The sequence below is a fragment of the Clinocottus analis genome, unplaced genomic scaffold, assembly GCF_023055335.1.
Source record: "Clinocottus analis isolate CAN_PGR_092001 unplaced genomic scaffold, fCliAna1.0.p SCAF_7, whole genome shotgun sequence".
Lineage (NCBI taxonomy): Eukaryota > Metazoa > Chordata > Actinopteri > Perciformes > Cottidae > Clinocottus > Clinocottus analis.
Genome location: NW_027176229.1, coordinates 16,480,592 through 16,496,930, shown reverse-complemented (window position 1 = coordinate 16,496,930; position 16,339 = coordinate 16,480,592). Strand labels below are relative to the sequence as shown.

The 16,339-nt window shown below is 38.7% G+C and overlaps 2 protein-coding genes across 2 annotated transcripts; both read right to left on the bottom strand.

Annotated features, from left to right (window-relative positions):
* Positions 1–1,715: 1,715 nt before the first annotated feature.
* On the bottom strand, positions 1,716–10,728 carry atp6v0a2b (ATPase H+ transporting V0 subunit a2b). The gene is made up of 20 exons (XM_068605054.1): positions 10,175–10,728; positions 9,720–9,798; positions 9,230–9,327; positions 8,845–8,982; positions 8,605–8,702; positions 7,958–8,084; positions 7,262–7,344; positions 7,046–7,139; positions 6,145–6,357; positions 5,628–5,778; positions 5,330–5,469; positions 5,094–5,251; positions 4,877–4,967; positions 3,823–3,941; positions 3,523–3,733; positions 3,076–3,195; positions 2,779–2,898; positions 2,544–2,661; positions 2,130–2,301; positions 1,716–2,027 (listed from the first exon to the last, which is right to left on the bottom strand). The coding sequence occupies exons 1-20, from the start codon at positions 10,289–10,291 to the stop codon at positions 1,925–1,927; spliced, it is 2,550 nt and encodes an 849-aa protein (XP_068461155.1). The 5' UTR covers positions 10,292–10,728; the 3' UTR covers positions 1,716–1,924.
* A 536-nt stretch (positions 10,729–11,264) lies between these two features.
* On the bottom strand, positions 11,265–16,309 carry tctn2 (tectonic family member 2). The gene is made up of 18 exons (XM_068605055.1): positions 16,142–16,309; positions 15,812–15,925; positions 15,588–15,658; positions 15,212–15,413; positions 15,009–15,109; positions 14,700–14,899; positions 14,479–14,599; positions 14,215–14,368; positions 14,035–14,112; positions 13,827–13,949; positions 13,398–13,472; positions 13,183–13,281; positions 12,950–13,067; positions 12,762–12,865; positions 12,479–12,626; positions 12,194–12,337; positions 11,974–12,062; positions 11,265–11,791 (listed from the first exon to the last, which is right to left on the bottom strand). The coding sequence occupies exons 1-18, from the start codon at positions 16,242–16,244 to the stop codon at positions 11,682–11,684; spliced, it is 2,154 nt and encodes a 717-aa protein (XP_068461156.1). The 5' UTR covers positions 16,245–16,309; the 3' UTR covers positions 11,265–11,681.
* Between the last annotated feature and the right edge of the window lie 30 nt (positions 16,310–16,339).

Here is a 16,339-nt window from a genome sequence, read left to right as displayed (position 1 = left end):
TGTTATCGATAAAAAGGTGATGTTTCTTCCCATTCTGCGCTCAAAGCCTGTAATAGGGTGCATACACATTTTGGCCAAGAAATTTCCATACTTTTCCTTAAACCATATTTTCGTGAAATCTCGGTGTATACATAAAATTCCAACGCATACAGTATACCATACATTACACAAATGAATGAGACACAATAGTTTGATTAGAAGAATAAACATTTATAGAGCACATCCTGCTTATATTTTGAGCATCTTTCTTTTAAAAGCATAGTAATAATTTCAAACTCATCGTAAATGAATGACATGAACATAAAATCTCCATGACTTTTCCAAAACTTTGAGGATTTTATTTTTTTCAAGGACTTTTCTTGTCCTGGAAATAACCATTTTAAATTCTATGACTTTCCACAATGTTCAATGACCCTAAGAACTCTGATGCAAACATAAAATACAAACAAAAGAGATACAGTAAGGACGCTGTGTTGGGCTTTAATGAAAATAAACCCTCAAAGAAATACAATTTGTTATTGACATATGGATGAATTTCGTAAAAGAATTACAGTGTTGGAGTGTTTGTCAATGAAACCCTAACCCTCCATACTTAAATGAATTTAGAGATAACAATCCCTCTTCAATACTTGAATGTTAACAACACAGGGAATTAATTGCTCATCAAACATTACTCACACTTGATTTAACAATTATTGTTCCAACTTTACACACAAGGTCATGACTTTCAGAAATGTTTGGCAGTATTTTACAGTTGTAAATTGTGTGCCAGTAAATAATCTTAATCTTTCAATGATGAAAACAAATCTCTTTCCCTTTGCAAAATTCCCAATACCAAACAATACTAAAATTGTATTATAATTAGTAAATACTACTAATGCCTGATATTAGTACATCATTCAATAATCTCCTAATAAGATGTGTTATAGCCTGTCCACATTATTGAATAATGAATATTTCAAAGTTAGGGCTCCCGCCAGCAGAGATGAGTCAACAACTTAGTGGAATGTAAAATTGGTCAGCCAGTGACAGATTCATAGGCAACACTGTGAATGCATAAAAGTACAATACATATCCCCATTAACATTCAATTTTAATACATTTTAAAATATAATACATTAGAAAATAATTATTTAAAAGTATATACATCTAAATCACAAACCTGCCTGAGCACTTTTCAATACTAAATCCTCTGCACTATTTTGGTTGCACACAGGGAAACTGAAAAACCACGGTATGTTGTCATTTGGTTGTTCTATAGAAGGCACATGTTGAGCAAGAGCTATGTCACTGAAAGGTGGCCCACTACATGAAAACCAGATCTGCCGGGAAATACGATATTATTATTTTTTTATGAAAAGGAAAAGGTGAATGTTTAATGAGCAAATCCTGTGAGAAGACTAAAACCAGCAATAGATTTATTCTAATATGTGTTGCCAAATCTTGGAAACACCCATTAATAACTTTTTTTATACTACAATCATGTTCATTTTACCTAATTATTTTAAGTTTGGTGGATGTGGCTTCCAATACAATCAACAACTGTTACTAATAATGCCTCATTAGAAAATGTATGGTTTTAGGGAGATGGGGCACACTTTAAATTTCAATCTCACATTACAACCTGCAGTAAAAGTATAAATGAGTACAAACTGATCCTGGTACAAAATTCCCTGTGTTACATACAGTTGCAATAAGACAACATTTCTCAACAGTACATTCTAATGTCTGCATTTGTTCAAACGTTGGTAGGGCAGTGTGTTTTAGTCCAGTCCAAGTTTGTGAAGGAACCGTAGAATCTCTTAAAATAACAAAATATAAAAAGATGAAAAATTATAATCTCCTCATGACTCTAGGATTTGTCTTCATAAGCAAAGGCTTTTTGGCTCGGTTTACCACCTAACACTATAATCAGATTGTCCCTTCACAGTAAGCCATCTTGTTCAAAGCTGGAGGGCAAGAGAGAGAAGGCGAAGGGGCATAACTTCACACCCGTCCCACTGTAGAATTTATTCTGAAACTCCACCCTGAGGACGAAACAAGCAGCTGCTATGAATATAAAACAGATAATGCTGAGCACTTGAGCCACATCAATGACAAAAGTACTTTTGAGGTTGTTGTTATCTTACCAGTGCAGCCGGAGAGCATGAAGGAATGCAGACAGACCCTCCATTACCAGGAGGATGGAAACAGTGAGAACGGCAAACAGACAAAACACAGGCACCAGGAATAAAACCCCGAGACTGGTATCCATTCGTAGTCCCACTCGCATCACCATGGCCCACAGCACCTCCGATAGCTCTGTGAAAGCACAGAAAAGAGCATGTGCACCACTTATTTAGGGAACTTGGAATAGGATTACACATTCACAAAAGAAACATGAACAGGCTGCAGTGTAAACTGTGTCCATTGTTACAACATTATCGATAACTCAACAAGTTATCAATAATTGGGTACACTCACTATGTGTTATGTGGGTACTTGTATAGGTTTGAAAGAGGCACGAAATACTTGTTTGTTGTACTACAAACCATCATACTCACGGGCATGTGCCAGGCTCAGAGCCCAGAGCCTGAGGTAAGAAGCTGTATTGGAGACGCAACCCAGGCAATACTCTATTGTGTGGATGGCCTGATGCAGGAACTCCTCAGCAAAGTCAAACTATCACAACCAAAAAACAAAACCCGGAATCACAGTCGTAAACCAGTGAACTACAACAATGGTTGCTGTAAATTTAATATTAAATGGACAAGTATCCAGTTGTTTTGCTGCACTGACCTCCTCCGTCTGGCACTCCCCACTAGTGGAGAGATCACTATGACTGCTGCCCTCTTCCATGTCATTAGACCTCATCAAGCAGAGCTCCTCTTCACTGTTACGCCGCACACGCTCATATCCCTGAGAACACACAGACAAACTACTCACATTTGTGTATGTTACAGTCAAAGTCAAACATTTTTGCCTGGGTCCAGAACTTCGAATCCACCCACTCCACCAAAACAGAGTGTAACAAGACGACAATTCTGTCCGTTATCAGGCAACATTCACAGACAGACAGACATTTCAAATCCTCACCCTATACATTCCCAGGCGGTGGCTTCCATTGCGAAGCCAATAAAGGTAAATGGGTTTCCCCATGAGTAAGACAGGCACGGAGAGCAGCGCAATGACCAGCAGAAATACCTGCAGGCCAGTCTGGAAGAATCAAGACAACATTGCATGCATTATTATGGTTTGTCCCAGTGACATCTTTATGTAGTAAACATAATCTGTGCAGTACAAACAGGAACACAAGTATATTCAAATTGTCACGCATGCAAGCACTCTTGACCTCAACATTTAATCCAGTCTACACATTTTTAGAAGCAATTTTTAGGCTGCTGTGAAGCACCCAGGGAGTAACGTTGAGTTCAGTGGCTGATTCAAGGAGACTTTGGCAGGAGGAGCCGGGGCTCAAACAACCAACCTTTGGTAAATGGATGACCCACTCTACCTACTGAGTCCTTTACATTAGCTTCTCACCTGCCCTGGATAGAGGGGCTGTACTGCATCACCCTGCATGAAGAACATGTTTATGAAGTGGATGAGGATGCTTGGAGCGTTACTGGAGTCCTTAGCAGTGAAGACCAGCCACTTGTAGAATATCATGAACACCAGGTAGCCAAACAGGCACAGCAGGAACAGAAGCTCAGGGAGAAACACCAAATACAGGTTGTGCTTCTTCCGAAAGTGCCTGTTTTGGAATATGAAAATAAAGCAGGCTGTTCAAAATTGTAACATCCAACCTTCAGGTAACAAGATCATAGACAAGTGAGTACTTACAAGTGATTATAAGTGCTGAGGATGACCCCGAAGCTCATGTGTATGATGCCCAATATCACTGACATCTTCATCTTATAGGAGTTCAGAAATGTAAGACGGTTGGATGCCAAATTCCAAATCTGTGCAAAGGAAAGACAACTTAACTTATACAATTAGTCGCTGTTTTTATCTTTCTCTGAGACCCACTTTGTAAGATTGTTGAATTCCTCATGATATGAAGTCTCATTGTTGTTTGTAATCTGGCTAATGATGGTAGTGTCTGCAAACTTCACAACAAGGTTTTCTTCATGTTGAGGGTTGCAGTCGGGTGTGTACAACGTCGACAGAAGGAGGCAGAACACACAGCTCTGGGGTGCTAGCTGGACTGTTAAATGTGCTCGAGAACCAGTTTCTCAAAGCAAAGCAAACAATGGTGGCGATCATGAAGCTCGTGAGAACACTCTCCTGTGAGATTGATATGCGGAAAATGTCAGCAATGATCAGTTAGCTGGTTGGTACATGTTTTTAGTATGTGACATGGGATGTTATCAGACTCAGGAACTTTACTAATATTCACTCTCAACATGGTTTTTCTGACATCCGCTTTGGATACTGGCAGACTGCTGACTCTATATTGAGGAGATCAAAGGAAGTATAAAAAGGTGATCAGCTCATCTGGCAATGTGACCTTACTATTGATGGTTGTACTTCTTCGCTTATTCTCGTCCACACCAGGACGTAACCTTGGAGTAGTGGACGATCAGTGTAAACACAGTAGTGTGGACAGGGCCTTTGTTTTTTTTGGGACATACTCTGCCATGTCTCATTTCGTCACCCAAATCAACACATAAACTTTAAACTTTCCAGCCTCCATTTTCTATTCTCTGTTAATATGGTTATAAAAAAACCCATTATATTATATGTTAACCATGTTGTCCTAATAATATATACATCATATTGTTATCATATCAAGAATAGTTTGTTATATTTTGAGAGAGAGAGCGAGAGAGAGATGCGCTCCATTCTTTTCAAATCAATATTTCATGATGAAAAGTCAGCGACATTCTCTACTCACCGGGTCAATTCCCAGAGGGTACGGTCCGTTGAAAACTCCCGTAACATTTGGATCCAGAGTGAGAAACCGATTCCCAATAATATCCGCATTCCTTACAGGACACAAAACAACAGCAGTGTGTAAAATGGGGATTGTGAATTTGTTTTAAGACAACCCACATTCAACAAACAGATTAGATTAGGTTGTTTATGAGATTCCTTCCCCATGAAGTACTCACTTCCACACCCCGGCTTTGAACATGGCCGTCACATTCCATCCGGAACCAAAGATGTTGAGGGACTTTGAGAAACAGTCATTGTATATGAGGCCAGTGTAGATGGAGAACAGGCCCATCATCAGGATGATGTAACGCCCCTCAAAGAATGTGTTCCAGATCTGCAAATATACATTAAATCACTCACTTAACACACAAAATACTGTTAGGTAAAAACTTGCTTAAGGGTAATCACTCACCTCATTTCTTGTCTTTTTAAGTTTGCGGTCGTTCTCGTACAGTACCATCCAGAGAGCAAACGCAGCCATAATAACACCATGACCCAGATCTCCAAACATCACAGCAAACAGGAAGGGGAAAGTGATGATTGTGAAAGGAGCTGCAAATGAGAAAAGAATATATTGAGATATGTGAACTTAAAACATATTTTATAAACTGTAACAAAATATTGACAAAGACAACAGGATATTCAAATTTAGCATTAACTCGACTCAAAAACAACAAAACAACCGTTAATTGACAAGAGCTCTCACTCACCAGGGTTAACTTCTCTGTAATTGCACACTCCATAAGCATCCACAATGTTCTGGAAGCCAGAGGTGAATTTGTTGGTCCTTATCAGGGTGGGGGGAGTGTCATTGGTGGGGATACGATTGACAAAGGAGGGGACCGTCGCTCCGCTTTGTCTCTGAAATATCAATGTCAAGTTGCTTTTTTAATTTATTAAACTAAATGAATCATCACTTCAAGAAGTGACATAACTAAACAAAAAAGAAAAGGAAATAATAACTCTTTGTGGTTCAACTTTTTTGGCATTACGTATTTTTTTCATCCCAAATACAGTCCGTCTTATGTAGCCTGCAACAGATTGCCCAGTAGCCATTCAGTACACTACCCTTTATTTAAACTCAAGAGGGAAAAATAAAAAACAATGCCTTATTCAACACTTGCTTTTATGATAACCATATTCCAGTTCATGAAGCAACTACAATGGTTATATTTAAAAAAAAAAGCCAAAGTAAAAAATAGAGCAGCTCTATTAAGGGTTCCTCACCGATCCGTCTTCTAAGGCTCTCCGCAGAGTGGGAATATCGTTGACAGGACACCACACCTCAGCGATCAGACATTTGTTGGTAACATCAAAACTACACAGATTCAATATGTAGTAGATGGCCTTCATCTTCTTGACCTGGATGACCCAGGTGTAGACAGATTCTGAGGCCTTAATCAAGACCTGTTTCAGATAGTCCTCTGTCCTATGAAGTACCTAAACAAAGTTAGAGATAAACAGGGCTCTGAGTGTGGTACATCATATCAAATAAATATTCAAACTTTCAAAAGAATAAGGCAAGTTTACAAACCTTGATAGTTAAAAAAAATGCATATGATTATGTATTAAACATTAAACAACACAGATAAATAAACATCTACATGTTAAAAGAATGTGTCAGTGCTTTGTGTGGGACTTCGAAAAGAGCAGAGAAAAAGTCAGAATCAGGGAGGGGTTAAAAGAAAAAAAAATTTGACTGAGGTCTCATGTTGATCATGTGCTACAGGGAGTGAGTTCAATTCCATTTTTCAGTCACAGTGGATGAAAACCACCAACATTTTTACTCAATTGAGCCCGTGACAGCCAAGACTGGCTCACAAGAAGAGACATTTGTGTTAATCTTTTGGAAATTAGATCAGCCATCTTTAACCATAACATACTGGTTCAAATGAGGAATCCTGACTTCTATAATCGACTGAAAACTGTTGGGTTCCTTTCTTGGGAACCCCATCACCAGGAAAATAAATTAGTTTCTATGTTAACAAAGCTGACGGCAAACACATTGTGTAAGCTAAACAGACAAAAAGAAAGTGAAAGACTAAAACAAACAGAATGACAAAAAGACAAACTTTTTCCTGTCAATGATTAAACATCTACACAATTGAATACTAGACAGTAGACATACTATGTGCAGATCCTGTATGCGAGTTCTTAGTCCTTCCACAACATCATTCCTCTCCTCATTGCTACTGGGATAGGGGTACAAGTGACAGTGGTAGCTATGGAGGGAGAAAGTCTGTTATTCACAACAACTAAACAACACAAAACTTGGAAAACAGGGACAAGGCTGTTTCTGTCATCAAAAGAGCAACAATGAGACAAAGCACTGTGGAATAATTACCAGTCACAGATCTTCTTAACTTTCTGACCGATTTGGTCTCCCCAGTAAGAGATCAAGAACACCACACTTTTGGTCAGGTCACCCTGGAGAGGAAGTGTTTAACATAAATATTAAGACACAGATGCTCAATCGATAATAAAAAGGGAAGGTTCAATTTGGACATATTGTAAGTTTTCTAGTGATGAAACAGCCCAATTGCAAGTCCACTCTCGGAGCAAAAAAGAAGGAGTGGTTTGTCCCTGTGAAGGACAAACCAATCCTTCTTTTGTCCATGTTCAGTCTGTTGCCTACCTTAAAGATGTATGTTCCAGCAATTGAATAAATGTATACAAAAGCAAAAAGTCCAGTCTGTGTTGGCTTGAACATGTGCACTGAAATCTGGTTGAATGAGGTGGAGACGTGAAGGACAGCTGACAGGTATTAGTGAGAGAAAACTGGGAGAGCCGCAAGACGCCTAGTTCTGAACTACGCCGTCCAGGAGAGATTTAAAGTGCAACACCTGTGTGTGGCAGTGTTAAGCCCATTCCAATGCAAAAAGAAAAACTTGCAGTTAACGCATGATAAAATAATTAATGCCGTTAAATGATTGAAAAGTCAGTGATATTGGTAAAGAGCTGCAAAGACCCCAACGGATGTTAAACGACAATATCCATCCCAGCCACAAATTGTGGGCAAAGTAAGCTTTGAAAAACCTACCGTATCAGGATCTTCCAAATACTCTTCGACCTCAGCATAGCTGAGGATAGTGTAGCCTTTACATACTCTCCAAAGCATTCTCTCAAAGGCCTCAATTTTTGTCCTCTTAATAAGCCCAGAAATGAAACTGCAAGAGAATGAGAAGGGCATTCACAAACAGCCTTACATACATGCCTACTCGGGCACATGAACCTTAAATTTAAAAAAACATAATTTCACAACAATGATCTCACAAAAACCATGATAGCCTTAATAAATCTATTTATGAATCTTTAAACATGTTTTGTGTTGCTTTTGATAATATATTTCTAAATTTCAAATTCAGAAATTTCAAAAATCAGTTTTAATGCAATTGCATCACAAAAGATTATTTTAAATATGATACAATATTATTGTCCCCCAAGACCACTAACATTCTCACAAACCCCAAGGCTGCAATGGTTATCAGACTAAATACATCTGAGAGAATGATGAGGCATTTATATAGGTCAACATCAGTTTAAACTTCCTTTAAATTGGAAGCATTAGCTGTGCAACCAATTTTATCTTTCCTCCGTGACAGACCTAGTGCCAACTCTCAATTGTAAATGAATCAAACACAAACTTAATCGTAACGCTGATATGGTCAACATAATTTCGACCCTTACCCAAGTTTGGCACCGAGCCTCTGCATACTGCTGTAGTCCATCATTTTGTCTTTTTCAAGAAAGGGAAATTCCTCATACTGCACTTGAAGGGGCTCTTGCTAAAAGTAAAGAGAAGATGCCAGAAGAAAGTTCAAAACCAGATTATGATTCCCATATCATGAAAATGTGTTTGGTCTTTAATAAACAAGGTGGATATGTGGGTGTAAAGAATCCAGCTTCACTTTAGAACGAAATACTAACCTCCGATGTTTTCTGTACAAAGTTACGGCTGATGCGCAGCATGTGTGTGTACTCGGTCAGCTCCAGCAGATTTCTCTGCAGCTTCTCTTTATTCCTTGTGACTTCTCCTAGCTCTACTTCGAGCCTCTGCAGCTGCTCCTGTGAACATACACACAGACACCCAGTGATAATGGGCATTAGAGCAATAATAGTAATTATAATAATATACAATTTTAAAATACACTGTGGATGGAATCCAGTGTTATACATAGAGAAAGTACCCAACTACATTATTTTAGTTGCATTAAATCACACATTTAAAAGCTTCCCAGAAAAATTCCAATAAACAAGTAAAATACAACAAATACAATAAATATAAATTATGCTCCATGAGTAATTGACTAACCATTATAGCCATGACATGCTTGGGTAAAGGAGCCACTGGGTTTACGTCTCCTGCTGGCAGTGAAATGTCTGCTTTCTTGACTTCCCTTAGAAGGTATCCTGTTGAAAATAAATAGCAAACTTTCTAAGACACAAAGTATCAAACATCTTTTTCAGCGCCTCCAAATACCATGTCATGCCTTTGTAGAAACAGTGGTCTAAAAGGAAAGTCTGACAGTGGGTTATTCTCTTCTCCTAATCTCATAATTTAGTTAGTGTAGTTAATTAAGGCTGTCATGTCATTCGTCTAAAACCAGCTGACATTTCTCATGACTGTAGGGTCTCTGACTTGACTTTCTACTGTGGTGATTTGCCCGTCGGCTTTGCTTCTTCAGTCCTATCAAAGCTTTGTCTTAATCCTGTATAGGGAAAAAATATCTTATATCCTGCCTTGACTACAACTACACCTCAATGACTGGCAAACTGTATATCAAAGATCAATGTATCCTTACCAAGGATCCTCTCCATCTCTTCACATTTTTTTATCTCATTGACATGTTTCCGCTGGAATGCGTTAACACTGGGATTGAGCTGAAACAGGTTCAAGAAACATTTTAAGTCAAGCAATGCATGATTACCAATCCACTTTCATTTCTTATCATTGATATAGTGTGAAACAAATACCTGCAGGTCTAACCATCATCAATCATTCAGTAACTGTACAGACCTCTTTACAGCAGCATTTCATTTTACAATAGCTATGATCAATAAGTAGGACTGCAACTAAGGATTATTGTCACCGTTTGATTATGAAGTTGCCACACCTGGTTTAATATGAAGAATAATTTAACGACACAAAGAGGAAACGTGCTTCCAATGCTAACAAACTCATGAGTGAGTTTCAAAGTGAGAGATTACTTTATTTAAGGAGATCACAATCTTGTTTAAAGTATTTAAAGAAACTTACGTCTCTGAACTCCACGAGTCCCAGTTCTCCGAGTTCACTGATGCAGTCGTAGGCTGAGCCAGACTGTAGAAACAGTTGGGCCAGACACATCTCTTCCCCGCGGAGCAGAGAGCTCATTTTGACAGCTCGGGTGTTTAACCTCCCTACTAACGCGGAGCTCACGGGCTAATGGTAACAGGCTAACTCATACGGTTTCCGTAAATTGCAATACGTCGAGCACGATTAGTCAAGTCCTCGTCCGTGCTTTAACAGTCTTAGCTCCGGTGACGAGACAATGCTTGATTTGCATAACGCTGACTGAAGATACGTGACGTTACCAACACCGTGGAGGCTGCTCCTGCTAGCTAACGCGCTAATGTAGCCGCCGGTGAGCGCTGTGTCTTTAAATCCTGGACTAAAACCTTGTTTCGACGAAGTTGAAGGTAAAATAGTGACTCAATTGGTTTTAAGACCGCTGACGTAACATATATGCACCATGTAGTCACGACTCGTCTGATAGTTTATGAAGTATGTCGCAGATGTTCGCTTGTCATATCCATAGTACTCCACGTCACTTGTCTAACTGTTGAACACAATCAACTTCGACAGTTTCACAGCAGTGGATGTACCTTTGACCAATTACCGCCGCCCCCTGGAGTCTGCGCACTACACGTTCCCTCTCAAAGAGGCTTTATCGCCCTCAACGTAGTTTGAAGGCGAAGGTAAACAAATGCAGGAAATCCACTGTTCGTGAATGATATATTGATTTCCATAGGTAGACCGTCAGCGCTCAATAGGCCTTGTTCAGGCCCAGTGTGTACAGGATTAATGATATTACAAAACAAATCCTCATGGTCCAGTGTACTGTACTGGTGCGTAAAACACATTGCACAATTACCTGACATATTTTAAATTAGGGTATAATCCTCTTAGGGGTGATGTTAGTTGTCATCAACAACACAATGTGTTTGTATTCTGTAAATATGTTTCTGCTACTCTGCAGGACTAAGCCGTTATATTATCACAGGTAGATAAACTTATGAGGGGCCCTGAAAAAGAAAACATTTGAAGAACTTGGTTGAGCAAACAGGGTTTATTTTTAGTAGCAGGCACTAACACATTTGCAAAAGGTGCAACTGAGGGAGAACAAGGAAATAAGACAAATGAGAAACATCTTAATCTTTTGGAACAATAGTTTGAACCAATAGCACAATTAAGTGTTGATAATGTAAGGATTCTGTAACTGTTTCCGCTACCATTTAGTTGTTATTTGTCCAAGTAAAACATTGCTGTACTATTTTTTGAAAGTATGAGGAATTGAGTCTAACATTGAAAAAATATTTTTATTACAAAATGATACACCAATACAACAATTTACATTCTACAAATATACATGTAAAAATATAACATGTAAAAACTATTTAAAAAATAAAAATAAATTGTCTGATGTAAAAAGGGGTATTTACATTCCAGTGACATTAAATATCCTGTTAAGCCTCTTACTCTCCCAAGGTTTTAGAAAGCGGCACTAGGTCCATGCCTGTCGGATCTGTCTCCATGGAGTCCCAAGAATCGAGGCAGTGATAAAGAAGAAAACTAAGATGAGGCCCTTAGCCAATGACTGAGAATAAGGCTCACCTGGGGAGGATAAAAGGTCAGTCAAGTAAGTCAGTAACGGTACTGTCAGGATATATTTTCCGACGTAAGCAGTGATTCTCGCAGAAATGCTTTAGAGCTGTAGTTCCATTTTAGTGACTGATTAACTACAAGACACACATAAACACTAGACAAATTACCTATAATACCTGATAAATGCTTACCTGTGTAATACTTTGTCATGGGAAAGGCAAGCTCAGGCCAACACACATCATTCCTGTTACAGTCATACTCTGTAAAGTTGACCTGAAACCTGGATAAAAAAACAACAACACCACACTCAAAGTTAGAATCAGCAAGGCAGCTCATAGATACATTTACTTAGATAGATTACATATGTGTTGGTCTGAAGTTCGCAAGTCTCTTTAGAAAGGTCCATCTTGCCTGGTTTTTGGTGGTCCTGTGTTGATGGGAATGTCAGTAAAGGTGGCCGAGGAGGTGATGGGAAACAACTTTGTCTCCAGTGGGTCCATACATGGAGAGACATCTCCTCCTCCACAATCCAGTGCCCAGGGGGACAGGGTGAAGCTATAAATGGCCAAAATATAAGCCATGACTCACATTGACTTCTAATACTAATGGCAATGAGAACACACAGTGACCTAAAATAATTAACGACTGTAGTGATAATGCCATGTACACTGTTCATTTTGAGGAGTATATACACACCTGACTTGTAAAACACGGATATCCCTTTGAGGTATGCCTTGTACCATGCCAGTGATATGACTCCAAACATGGATATGCTGGTAGGATGGAACCCCATGGCAAGAACTGGTGGTGTTTTTCACAGTTGTGCTTGAATTTAGTGTCACAACTGGAATATATAGGTTTGTGTAACATGTAGTTAAAATGTAAATAAGAAATATTAGTAATAATGTATCACAAAAAAGAAGATAAAAATAACAAATGTCTCATCACACAAATACATTGTTTCTTGGATTCTACTTACAGTTTATGTTCACCCAATCTGTCATTGTTAGACGATTTGGATTTCCACTCTTTGCCACATATGTGGCTGTAATCAAAGCAGTTTGGAGAGCTGTAACAGTCTCTCTAAAAAGGGAAAATAGTTAATATTTTACTTCAGCACAAATACTCATCAAGGCATCAAATATGAACTCATGCTGAGCTACTGACCTCAGGAGATCACACTGAGTCAGATCCTGTCGGCTGACAGGGAACAGACACCCCGATGTTGAATTCTCCCCAAACAGAACTGGTTTCATCTCAGCAGTGGAACAAAGTCCATCACTCACTGTGAGCCACAGCAGACAATTATTTTGAGTTTTAGCCAACTTATTTTGATTTAAATATTATTACACTAAATTGCAATGAGCCAATAGTCAATAACATGTCCTAATGGGTTTTACCTGGTTTCCAAACATTGATTGGGGTCCTCTGTACTGAGCCTGTATTATAGTCCAAAGGGTCCAGAGTTCCAGCAATAACAGGCCTTCCCATCTGATAACCTGTCATTTAAAGTGTTTGTGTGTTACCCCCTATAACAGGCAGTGTGAAAGATTTTCTACATAACAGTTAATTTCCCCAACAATTCTCAGGACTAAGTATTTTCTCTTGTACTCACCTGGGTTCCCTGAGTTGGGTTCACCCGTTAACTCTCCATTTAGAAACAAGGCCGAATACCTTGTAGTTAACGTCACTGTTCAGGAGGCAAAAAAAAGCAGAAATTAGCCTCAAGATTATTAAAAATATCTATTAACTATGACTGGTGATCAGCCAAATCCTGGACAAGCGCGATGGCTGCTGCCGTGACAAGTACCATACTTGATATCTTTGTAGCAATAAATAGTGCACTTAATACACTCAGTGAAACTGATTGTGCAATACTGTTATATATTTTCTTATACTCCTAGCATTCATAGCAATGTTTTTTGTATTCTTAATTCTAATTATTTTTACCTTAAGTTCATTGTAATTCTAGCAAAAGAAGCTTTTCATTGTACGGAGTAACTGTCAATACAAAAAATCTTGAATCTCTTAAATGGTCACTTACCACTTTTCTTTAAAGTAATTGTCCCAACGATACGAGTCAGTGTGACACTTGTAATGCCATTTCCTTTCCAGTAGAATTTGTAATCCAGCGCTAAGGTCACATACTCACATACCAGCCCCTGATCTTCAGAGAAATATAAACACGTTCCAATATCGAAGTTAACAGTCAGTTTAGTGTGTTTTAGTATAATACGTTGTTATCTCTGTACCTGAAGTGGCATCTGGGCTTGAAATAAACAGACTCATGTCAATGGCCACCTCATCAATTACATCCACTACAACCTCACCTGGAATACATGAAAAAAGAAAAGAATTGAAGGCGCATGTAATCAAAGAGCTGCAGAATATATTAACAAGTTGTTCCAGTATGTTTAGCAGGTAATACCAACCCCCTTGTCCATTTTTCACTTTAGAAGTCAAATCTGTTGTTAGAGTCTGTAAGGGAAATTCAGTTGGACAGGAGCGTAGCACAGTTACACACTGGACTTTGAAATTTTTCAAAAATGCTACAGGAGCACTGTTCACACACTGCCCGAGCACCTTCTGTGGAACAGAAAAATAAAAAGCATCAGTACTTACAGCTTTGGAAAAACATAAAATACTAAATATAATTAGAAAAATAATTAAAATATAAATAAATACACACAACTAACCTGTGGAATAGTAAAGTACCGGTCACTTAATGAGAAAATGGGACTTCCTTGAATATATGCACTCACTGGCAGTGGAGCTGACAAAACAGGGCCTTGGAACGATGGGCCAGGTTTAGATGCGCTATACAAAATAAAGGGCAAAAAAAATCAATGACAAAAACATGACATATAAATATATAAATGAATCAAAAAAATCAAACATATATTTAGTTATTTCTCACATTTTCTTTCCCTGATAAAAGAGGCCAAGGTATGGGTTGTTTTCAGGTGGAGAATTGACACATAAAAAGGGAAACCAGTCTGGGGAGTTTTTCGAGGACTGCACCGAGCAGTAATAATCAGGAGCAGGAGAGACCTGTCCACCAAAGGGTCCAGGTAGACAGTGGGAATCAAACAGCTTCAAATCCTCAATGGAACAGTCCTGTTAGAGTGTAAGACAAATTGGTCATTGCTGATCAATACAGAAGGAAATACATATATAAAATGCACTGATCTTCTGTGAAAAGAAAGTATGTGCAAGATGTAAATACCTTGTCACAGCAGCAGCGTACATCGCATGCTTTGAATGTGAGGTCACACGGACAAGATCCCAGGGGTTGGTACACTTGGTTTGGAATGACTGTTTTATTATCTGAAATGGAAATTAGATTTATATCTATTAGAAAACTCTCTCAGTGCTTACATCCTTAGTGTGAAGGTTCATTATTGATGATATCAGTTTAATTTGAATCACCAGATCCAGCATTTGCAGGAAGCAACAGGGCGTAAATCTTGGCCTGGATCAGCAGTGATGCCCGGGGTGTGCCTTTCACACAGGCAGACACCTGAAGGGCCTCCAGAACACACAGTGGCTTTGGACAGCAGTCAGTGTCGGTCTCATTCTTGCCACACAAGCGGCGATTTTTTTCCAGTCTCAGCTGAACCCGAACTGCATTCTGAGGCACCAAATGAAACAAACATGAAACAAAGAAAAATGTATGTTCACTCACAATATAAGCTCTATTATATTTATTTTAATTTAAACCCTGTCAAACTGCAGCTTACTTAAGTATTATTTAAATATCTGTAAATATATTGGAAATATTTACTGTAAGATTGTTTTTTCTGACCTTTCCAACCTGCTTTTTTGTGAGCACCCACTGTGTTACACCACCTTCACATGATGGAGAACTAATGCGTCCTGCAAAAGAAAAGAAAACATAACCAGTCACAACACAATACATCCTTGCCTTTCTTCTGTTTTGATTTCATAAAACAAATCAAACAAACATGGCAATATCCTAGAAAACGGATCCCAAGAGAAGGGAGCGCACGATGAAGTGCTTAAAGTCACCTGTTGTGTTGGATGGAGACACGGTCTTGACATGCAGAGTTATGTCCGCCGTGTGTCCGAGCAACAAGGCAGAGATAGTCGATCCAGTAGCAGTGACACGTGACGGCTGGAAAACTGTTCAAATACATGGTAACAGTTATATTAAGTGCTTCACATGTTAGCTTCAATCATTTAATTAAACTAACGTTATATCTTGTCTTTTTCTCGTTATTTATCGTTAGCTAGGTTTCATTAGGTTTTGTAAACGTTAGCTGTTCTCATGTAAATATAAATGAATTGAGCGTATAGCGTTGTGTTTCTAGATACAACATTAACGTAGTGAGGTCTTACCAATAATGTTTTGCGTGCGAGCCAAGGAAATGAAGAGTAGAAGACGGGTGAATTGGCTTGAAATGAATAAACAGGAAAGGAATTTATGAGCCACGTTAGCCATTTGGTAAAGACAGATTATAAAGTAGACATCGCTGTTAGTCGTAAACTCTGAGCGATGTCAAGGCAACACAGTTCTTCTTCTGGGAATCAGGCGAA